General features: G+C 37.0%; 1 protein-coding gene across 1 annotated transcript; it reads right to left on the reverse strand.

Annotated features, from left to right (window-relative positions):
• Positions 1-1,980: 1,980 nt before the first annotated feature.
• Positions 1,981-9,708, reverse strand: LOC140150079 (uncharacterized). Its single transcript, XM_072172082.1, has 3 exons — positions 9,559-9,708; positions 3,261-4,607; positions 1,981-2,093 (listed from the first exon to the last, which is right to left on the reverse strand). The coding sequence occupies exons 2-3, from the start codon at positions 4,603-4,605 to the stop codon at positions 1,981-1,983; spliced, it is 1,458 nt and encodes a 485-aa protein (XP_072028183.1). The 5' UTR covers positions 4,606-4,607; positions 9,559-9,708.
• Positions 9,709-11,139: the final 1,431 nt, after the last annotated feature.

Below are 11,139 nucleotides of genomic sequence, written 5' to 3' on the forward strand. Positions count from 1 at the left end.
TATAATCTTAGAAACAGAACATGAAAAACTGAAATAAATGTTTTTTGAAGTTAAAAAATATACAAAATACATAGAAAATCATTATTTCGTCTTCAGTAGATAGTCAACATGTGTAGTATATTTTGCAGGTTTTATAGCTATATTGTTCTTATTGTAAGTCTGTAGAAAGGAAAATTAAAATCAAATGTTCAGTACAAAAACGAAGCATTTAATTTAATTTTTATTCATTGGCAAAAGCAAATTAAAACAAAAGAAATTTTAAAAAATGCCGGGAATTGAACCCAAGCCCTTCCGTTAACTGCCAGTCGCCTTATCCACTGAGCTATTGAGGCGTTGTAATTCAACGTGCACTTTTGTACTAGAGATTCTTTATAAATGAATAAAAAGTGTTTTAAACTAATCCACTTGTTTTATGCAACAATAATTGGCTTATTGAATAGAGAACCACGGTATTCAGACCTTTTCTTCACAAATTAGATTCCAAAACTTGACATAAATAGAAAAATGCACGGTATGCAAACCTGTAAACAGTATAGGGACATAGTATTAAAATCTTTATTGCGTCTGCATACCGTAAAACTCATACATTGATATGGTCTAAATTATCGCAAACAAATCAAGTAACATTAAATAGCTCCATTGATAGAGCGCGTACCAGTTAAACGAGCAGATTTTACAGCGTGGGTTCGAATCCTGCATGGTCGCTTTTTTATTTTGATCCCGATATTTTATTTTTCCTTAGTATTTATTTATACAGAATAGATGTCAGATATTTGTTGATCTAAATAATGTTTTACAAGTTTGTAGACTTATTTTTTTGGCATTTAAAATGATCAATTGTGTTTCTAAACAGGGCCAAAAATAGGATATTAGGAATTTTAGTGACCAGTCCCTAAATATGACGGATTAGCTATTGTTACTTTTTGTGGTAAAGGATAATGATAAGAGCTGCTTAGCCTCCAAAGTGCAGGTCCATATCTTATTTACTTTTTATTTTATGGCCAAAAAAACAAAATTAGATGATTTTTTTTTCAACTTTTCAAATACAATGCTAGACAAAATAGGTTGGAATGAAAAATAGAATGTGCACCTTGTAATGGCCATATTTTCGTTATTTCTAGAGTGATGAAATGGCACTTTCTTGAGTGTCAAGTCTAAACATTACCCTCACCCCCAATACCTCCCCCTGCCCCACCAATCAATGTTGGGTACTACTGAGCGCACATGAACAAAATGTCAGGATTCAACATTGATCGGGGGGAACGGGGGCTCATTTGCAATACCGTACTAATTTCATTCCATCCCTTTTGTCCAGGGTTGTAGTTACGGTACCTGGAGCTTGTTTCAAAAAATCTTATGATCGATCTTACAATTGATTTACCACATAAACCCCTATTAAATCAGTCATAAGTCTTTGTGAAACGCAGCCCTGTTATAAAACTACATAATCTAGTAACATAACTCTTCGAACTGTTTAACATATATTTCCGCCCCTGACCATGGTTTCAAAATTGGACAACCATAATTATGTAAATGTAATGTATGTAAATAATAAACAATTTTATCCCACCTTCATGATAAATATCAGGTTTTGTTATGTTTTCATATTTCACATTTGGATTGTTTATTTTTATGCATTTTGCATTTTCCAAATATGCAGAAATCCAAACTTGAGGGTTGTGGCTTATCAAATCAATGATTGTCCTTACACTCTAATTTGCTTAAAAAGTTACCTTTTTCAGAGTCTTAGTTTTCAGTGATGTAGCTTGCGACACCATCACGGTATGCTTCTTCATTCAGCATAGTGTTTACAATCCTCCGCAGTCACATGACCACCCGATAGATCATCGTTAATGGCAGGCAGGTTGTATCTGACATCCCTGTTGAGCGTAGGTTTTTGAGTTTTAATCTATATATGGATTATCTGATCTTCCTTTCCAGATACGATCTTCCCTACCGGTGACTTCCTGGGGGTGACTTTCACATTGTCAAGACTGATGTTGTGTCCGTAATCAGATGTGTGTTCACTGACTGACAGTGACTGCTATTAGGGGGCTGTGGTTCTAGTGTAAACACTACGCTGAATGAAGACACTGTGATGGTGTCGTAATTAAGCTATTATAATACATCACTGCAAATCGAGACGGCAAAAAAGATTTTTATAAGCAAATGTCTAAAATGACTGAGTCCAATATCAGCTAGTCTATACGCTGCTACAACTTTCTTAATTTTAAGGTCAAAATTAGGCTATAATACTAGTAAACAGAATGTTACATTCTATCTTACAACAACAAAAGTGCTGGAGTAAATGTTAACAGATACCAGACGGTATTGTGGGGTAAATGGAAAAGACTGGTTCTTTTACATTGACTCATACAGTCACACATGCACACCTATTTTACAAGTGTTGGATTTAGGCTTATGGCTTTAAAATTAGGGTTTATTTATGAGCTGGCACTGAAGCCATCCATCGTATGCTTCTAAAAGTTAAAGTTAAGATATGCTGAGAGGGTACCCTCAATTTGTTTTGCTTTTTCTGATTTTGACTCAATTATTAATTTGGGCCATTTATTACATATTCAATTATGTAAACGATGTAAAAATAAGCGCCCATCCAAAATGGATGGGCGCTTCTTACATTTACAATTTCTTACATTTACAAGAGAGTAGGCATAGTTTCCAATATATACTTTATAAGAGGAATATACATTTGACTAATGAAAACACATGTCTTATGAAGAATTTGTGTTAAGAACTTTTTAACAGGTTTGCAATAAATATCAATGTACGTGACCGCAATAAAAGTATCATTGCAGCATTATTTGCAATGCCAGTTCTTGATATCAGCAGTGCATGGCTGAAGCACTTATCATACTACAAGTCTGCATGTGTCATTTCATGTCGCTTCTTTTTACTAGCCTGGCTAAATGTCGCTTCTTTTACTAGCCTGGCTAAAGCACTTGTCAGCTACAAATATCTGCATTTGTGTGGTGTATCACACTACAGGTCTGTATGTGTCATTTCATGTTGCTTCTTTTTACTAGCCTGGCTAAAGCACTTGTCACAATATCTGCATTTGTGTGGTTTATCACCTGTATGCATCATTTCATGTTGTTTCTTGTTATCTGCCCGGCTAAAGCACTTGTCACAATATCTGCATTTGTGTGGTTTATCACCTGTATGCATCATTTCATGTTGTTTCTTGTTATCTGCCTGGCTAAAGCACTTGTCACAATAGCTGCATTTGGGTGGTTTATCACCTGTGTGTGCCATTTCATGTTGCTTCTTGTTACTAGCCCGGCTAAAGCCCTTGTCACAATATATGCATTTATGTGGTTTATCACCTGTGTGTGTCATTTCATGTTGCTTCTTGTTACTAGCCAGGCTAAAGCACTTGTCACAATATCTGCATTTGTGTGGTTTATCACCTGTGTGTCTCATTTCATGTCGCTTCTTACTACCAGCCTGGCTAAAGCACTTGTCACAATATCTGCATTTGTGAGGTTTATCACCTGCATGTGTCATTTCATGTTTCCTCTTGTCACAAGCCCGACTAAAGCCCTTGTGACAATAGCTGCATTTGTGTGGTTTATCACCTGTGTGTGTCATTTCATGTTGTTTCTTGCTACCAGCATGGCTAAAACACTTGTCACAATATCTGCATTTGTGAGGTTTATCACCTGTGTGTGTCATTTCATGTCGCTTCTTGCTACCAGCATGGCTAAAGCACTTGTCACAATATGTGCATTTGTGTAGTTTGTCACCTGTGTGTGTCATTTCATGTCGCTTCTTGTCGCAAGCCTGACTAAAGCCCTTGTCACAATAGCTGCATTTGTGTGGTTTATCACCTGTGTGTGTCATTTCATGTTGCTTCTTGTTACATGCATGGCTAAAGCACTTGTCACAATATCTGCATTTGTGTGGTTTATCACCTGTGTGTGTCATTTCATGTCGCTTCTTGCTACCAGCATGGCTAAAGCACTTGTCACAATATATGCATTTGTGTGGTTTGTCACCTGTGTGTGTCATTTCATGTCGCTTCTTGCTACCAGCATGGCTAAAGCACTTGTCACAATATCTGCATTTGTGAGGTATATCACTTGTGTGCATCATTTCATGTCGCTTCTTGTCGCAAGCCTGGCTAAAGCACTTGTCACAATATATGCATTTATGTGGTTTATCACCTGTGTGTGTCATTTCATGTTGCTTCTTGTTACATGCATGGCTAAAGCACTTGTCACAATATCTGCATTTGTGTGGTTTGTCACCTGTGTGTGTCATTTCATGTCGCTTCTTGCTACCAGCATGGCTAAAGCACTTGTCACAATATCTGCATTTGTGAGGTATATCACCTGTGTGCATCATTTCATATCGCTTCTTGTCGCCAGCATGGCTAAAGCATTTGTGACAATATCTGCATTTATGTGGTTTATCACCTGTATGTGTCATTTCATGTTGCTTCTTGTCGCCAGCATGGCTAAAGCATTTGTGACAATATCTGCATTTATGTGGTTTATCACCTGTATGTGCCATACCCTGTAGTTCCTTGTTACCTTGGTTACTGTTTCCAGCCTGGCTGATGAATTCCTTGGCTCTGGATCCCATCACTGTAATTATAAACAGATATAAAAATATTCTACAAAATATCAATTAGCCAAATGCTCTACCGTACTTGAATGGGAGAGTGTTTCTTGCCTTAGCCAGTTTCACGGCTAAGGTTTTCTTTTTACCGCGTTCTTTCTTCTTCTTTCTTCTTCTGTCAACATCATGTCAACATCATTAAATCAGCTATCGTAGCCACATGCTTTCAGCCATGTTGACCATACTTGGTCAGTAGAACCGTTTGGTGGTGCCACAGATGACACATGATCAACTTCCGGTCAAGTGTCATCCACTTCTGGTCAATGGCCAAAAATTGAATTTTCACTAAAAATGCTACTCCTCCCACATATTACATAGCATCGTGATGTCACTTACACACATGCATTATCCATAGCCAGTGTCTAAAAGTTATACCACAAAATTGGAATCAAAGGTCATTAAGGGGGCACTTCCGGTAAAAGTCTGCAAAATTGGTAAAAAATATTCAAAAAATCACTGTCTTTACAAATTACATAGCAGAGAGTCGCCATTAGCACACATGCATCGCTACTATCTAGGGTCTTTAGGATGCTTACAGTTTTGGGGTCAAAGGTCATTAAGGGGTTACTTCCGGTCAAAAACCAAAATTATCAAAAATGTTTTAAAATTTTTTATCTCAAAATGTAAACAGACCAGAGTAATAAAGCCATCATACATGAATCGGTGTTACCTGATGTATGCACGGTATTTTTATTTTGGGGGTCAAAGGTCATCAACAACTGTACATAGTAGAATTTTTTAATTAAAATTGAAACAATGCATTTTGTCGGTGTACATATGGTTTTTTTTTCATTGAGGTCAAAGGTCATTAAAGGGGTCAAAAGGTCAATCATAAATTTAGAAAAAATCAAAATCCATGTATAAGTTCCGATTAAGCTTAAATTCACCAGGAATATTCCTTATGACATCCTAAGCACTATGTAATATTTTGCGGGGGCAAAGGTAATTTAAGGGATCACTTCCAGTTATCAACAAAACCGCCTGGTGGCTAAACATCACTGGCTAAGGGTCGTGCTCTGTGAGCACAAGGTATCGCGGATCTAGTTACTTATTGTTTTATTAGGGTGATTCTCTGAAAAGGGGAACTTTTAAGTCCCGCGACTTTCGGCGCTCATAAAAGTTTTAAAAGCGGATTTTCTTTTTCTTTTTTGGCTTAGTCATGGACTTTTGTATGTATAAAAATAGTTAAGAACTTCCAAGTGGGGAAAAATTAATTTCTTGGAGTCAAAAAATTCTTCAATATCTGACGACCCCCTGAAAACCCCATGTCCCGATGTCACGCACCAAATTTTAGTGATTTTGTAGTATTTTTGTGAGCAAGTGTGGGAAGTGAAAATTACCACTGACTGGGGTAAATATCATGTCTAAGAAGGTTTAAATGCTTAAAACCACTTCTAAAGTCAATTTTATGGAATAATTCAAAAATTTGTGTCAAAAAATTGCTGTCCCTTGGTTTTGCATCATTGCCGTCACATTGGCATCAAAACGGCTGGAGGTGAAGACCAAATATCAGAGGTCAATTACTGAAATCAAATGTCTGTGACGGAGATGATTCTCTATAGGAATTTGTGTAGAAATATCATCTCCGTCACATCACTATCATCTCCATCACAGCATTGTCATCTCCATCACAATTGTTGTTGACCTTTATTTGACCTTTGACCCAGACAACATGGAATTTACTATTTGGAAATGTAATTGATATTGTATGTGTTTACTATGTCAATAGAAATTTATTTAGTTATTTCAAGCAAAATTATGAATATACTTAAGTTTGTATAAAAAAATACTAACAGACATAACATATTCCGTACAGCCTGCCTCTCATTGTCCCAACTAAATGACGAAAGTACAAAATCATATTTTTTTAAATGAAAAAAGCAAACATGAATCAAGCAACATACAAGTTATCCATAAAACTCATAATTAAGAGTTTTAACAATTTTTATGTCCTTTTTTCCTTTTTGGCCTAAATGTGACAGAGATGATGCTCACCTGGCACAACCTGCAGATTACGCCCTCTATAATATAGAGGTCGCCCTAAAGATTGCGCCAAATATTGTTTTCATGCACTAGAGACTTACATCCTTACAGATATGTAAAGGAAACATTTTTATAATCATTTTCAAATTTATATTTGCCAATCTTCCAATAGTACACCTTTTCAGAGAAATACCCATTAACAAGGGTGGGTCAAAGATTCCTGCAATAGTCAACTTTCTCCATGCATAAGTGAATATATGATAAAATAAGTAAAATTTATTAGTGCATGAAGACATTCAAGAGTGGGTCAAGAATTTTTTGAAAGCTCTCTTTTTACATTATTTTGATCACATTAATTTTACCTTTGTCTTCAAACCACATATACCTCATAATTATACCACATACTTGACTTCATAATAGCATTGGGCTATAATTATATTCTAGTTGAATCCATCACAGTACCCTCATACAGGAGACATACAGGGAATGTGAATGTAGGGTAAAGCCACAATTTCTCTGTGTTACAAAATTTATAATCTGTGTTACAAATTGGACGATTTCCACGATTTTCCGTTTTCCACTATAAATCAATGAAAAGTTCAAACAAAGATGTTTTAAAAGTGTATTTTGTCTTACCTTTAGCTGTAATATGGCCAGAATCTTGCATCGTAGGCCTAGAATTAATGCTAGAATGGATTGTTTAATGGTTGATTACTGAATACTGTTTAATAGTCACTTTTCTTTGTTTTATTTTGCAAATCAACACAAAAGTTATAAATTTTACACAACTTTTCACTATTTTGTGGCATTTTCAAATTTATGTGAAAACCCCAAATTCCGTGTTTTTTTTTCTGTTTTTCCGTATCATGGAGAAATCGTGGCTTTAATGTAGGGTTACTTGAATGGGTGAAATCAATTTGAAAACAACACCCCCTGTGTGGGAGATTAAGGTCTTCCCATAGGGGGTGTATGGATTTTAACTGGAATATCCCATAAATAGCATAAAATTAATGAGCAGCATACACTGTTCTGCAGGTAAATGAGGCATCTATGGTCACTTTGAGCTGAATTTTTGTTATACACATCACCACATATCGCATTTCAAAATGGCATTCAAATTAATAAATAAGTTGCACACGTTACATGAAAAATGTGGGGAAATGTGGCAGAGATAGAGTGAATTGAGTTAATGTTTATCACTTTTAGATTTTCTTGTGAATTAAAAAAGTATGGAACACATTGCAGTTTGGAACATGGATTTTCTAATCTATACAAATGTCAACACAGCCAATAAATTGCAAAAACTTAATATTTCTTGGTCAGTTTTATCAGACAGCTACCTCAACCCAATTTCCTTTAATGTCATAGCATTTAGATAATTAAGCCTAGTGTATTTCAATTGTTTGTGACTTCTTGCATATGTATACACCAAAAGGTAGCTGTACTTCGTTGCAGAACCTAGGATAAAAAATATACCCGATTCCCATCCAGACTTTTAAGCACAACCCAAACCTAGCGAAATTCTAATCCTTTAGGGGGATGTCATTTTCTTTGGCAGGGGGGTCATGAATATGTCGGTACGGTGACCGGAGTCAATTTTTTAATGACCCCCCTCCCCCATCACGGGCTAAATTTTTTTACGACCCCCCTGTCTTGGGTCGAAAATTTTTATGACCCTCCCCCTTCCTCTTACACAGACTCTAGACAAAACATCCATCACTGGCACTAAAGGGCGGAGCACGCCAAAACTTGAAGAAAATGTGCGGAGCATGTTAACATTTCAATCGAAGTGCAAAGAAGACGCTCGGAGTGTGCAAAGGTTTTGCATTATATAATTAAAGATTGTGCGCACATTTTGATTGTTTTAATAAGTTAAGAATGTGTGCGCAGCGCACAAAAATTTTGAGTCACCAACCCTTAGTAATTCTATAACCCCCCTATTTTGGGTGTTAAAAATTATAACCCTCCCCTATTTTTGGTCTGCATATAAATTAAGCACTGCTTTCCTCACGGCAATTTTGCGTAAAAATTGGCAACCAGCTGTACTCGAATCTGCTGTCTGCCAAGCAATATTTTGAGACAGTGACCCTCAAAAAGACCCCCAAATGACCCCATAGGATAGCATAGGGGGAAAATATTTTTATTACAATAACACTTTCAAACATGTCAAATTATATGCGTCGGCCCCGCGGATCCCAGAAATGTAATGTTTGTGCCTCTACGACCTATCGTTATGGCACAAAAGGTCACAGGTCGATTTGTCTGTTGTGTATGGGTAAAAAGTCAAAGTTGCTCCAATTTTCGTAAAAGTTGAAGCAAATTGTTCATAGAATAGCACTATCTGCGACAACTAGTTAGCATGTTATGTAGCAAAGAGTCAAAAGATATGCAGGTTTTCATAGGATTCAATGGAATTTGCATTTAATTACATCTATCTTCTGAACTTGACATCGCCGATAGTATAAACTATTCTTTTCCTGAATCCCTTGAACCTGATGAACAGTTTGCATCAATTTTAACAAAAATTGGAGCAACTGTAATTTTTCACCCCTGTATAACATGCAAATTGACCTTGGACCTGTTAAGCCTCAGTAACTATTAATCCTATGTGCAAATATATGTTACATTCTTGTAATCATTAGACCCAGAAGAATTTGCCATGTTTTTTAGTGAATTTGGAGCATGTTTCATCCCCCCACCCCGTATGAGTATGTAGGGGTTTTGGGGTCTTTTTAAGGGTCACAGGGTTCCAATATAGCTGGCAGACAAAATTTTTGAATTCAGCATACCCAAATTAACCAAAATAATTTGGTTGCCAGCTTTTTCGTGAACTTGCCGCTTGATGCTTAAATAGGCACATATTTCCAAAATGGAACCAGTCTATCAAAGGATTCATGCATTTCATTTTAGGTTTAGTTTTGATACCAAACTTACCCAGAATCTATAGTTGTAGCGTTGATGGTTCGCTATACACTCTTCTTCTTTAAAACTTTCTTCCTGACTCTTTTCTTGTCGATACTTTGTCTTCTGTTGGTCTGTTGCCTATGTTAATCACTACTGGTACGAGATGACTCCTCAATGATTCTGTGTATTTCTGTTGGAATGGAATGGAATAGCAAGGTTTGTTATCAAAACAGTGTATCAAGGCTGGGACTCCCACACTTACTTGAACACATAAATTTAACTTATTGGATTTTTATAAACTACATGTAGGTAATAACTGTATGTTTGGAGTATTATTTTGGTAAAACAGGTTAAATGTTTTTTCCATCCTTTCACTTCCATTTTTATCCCCCTGGGTTTAGTCATGAGGGGATATTGCGATAGTGTATTCCTTGTATGTACGTTCCATTTTGGTTAGGTTTTTCTTTTCGCCTATTTTCTCTGAGACCATATGCAAAACTTGCGCGCATCTGCTCAACACAGGCCTAATTGGTTCATTAAACACGGGATTCCGTCGGCACATTTTTTTGTTTTTGACAAAACTTTTGCTGTTGATGGCTTTTAAAATAAACTTTCTTATAATCGTTGGACGGTTTCATAAAATATAACACTTCTTCTTTCAAATAAGCCTAAATTCGATTATATCCAATGACGGGAACCGGTGGGCAATTTAGATTTCGTTTGGGCATTTTTTTCAAGCTTCAATGAGGATAGTGCCTGTTTTTGACGATTTTCTGCGGGTTGCCAGCGCTAAATTCATCAGCAAAATTAAACTATCTGTCAAATGTGAGGTCGTCGGACGGAATCATAATCTACATAATATTCTCTTTCCAGTGACATAACACACTTCGTGATTGGTTCATGGGAAGAGGTGGGCAAAAGCCCCGCAAAACTTGTCCAATCACAAGGACCGTGTCTCCAGGGTTGCCAAACCCACGATTTGGTAGCCCAATTGGGCGACTTTTGAAGATTTTCCCCGCGACTTTTGGCAATTTCCTGTCCCATAGAAACCAATGGTTAAGAAAAAATTTGGACAACTTTTCAACATGGTCTCCCGCGACTTCCGACAGTTTCCTGTCCCATAGAAACCAATGGTAAAGAGAAAAATTGGGCGACTTTTCGATTATTTGACCCGCGATTCGGGTCACAACACTTTACGATACAGGGATGTGTTTGTCGACGCTATAGGCCTACTTCCTGCTATAACTCACTCTGTTACGCTAATGTTTACCCATGAGCAGTGCAATTAGGTAGTCGTGTACAAAAAGGTCACACACACACTGAGTGTTGCAAACAAATAGCTAATGCACAAATCAGGGCAAAAGTTTTCCATATGAGGGGTCGCACGTTCCTCAAACTTGGTGGGTGGGTGCATCTTGACCCAAGATGGAACAAGCTTGTATTGGTTAGTGGGTCAAGGTCACCTGAGGCCATCCAGGGGTCATCTGAGGTCAAATTACATGTAGTAAAAACTGTCATGTGGGCATGAAACTTGGTGGATATAGACCACTTGACATCACTGTTTATCAACAAAGGCGAGGGACTAGTCTATCGATATGCTCTCCTCTCCTC

Source organism: Amphiura filiformis, chromosome 4, assembly GCF_039555335.1.
Source record: "Amphiura filiformis chromosome 4, Afil_fr2py, whole genome shotgun sequence".
NCBI lineage: Eukaryota > Metazoa > Echinodermata > Ophiuroidea > Amphilepidida > Amphiuridae > Amphiura > Amphiura filiformis.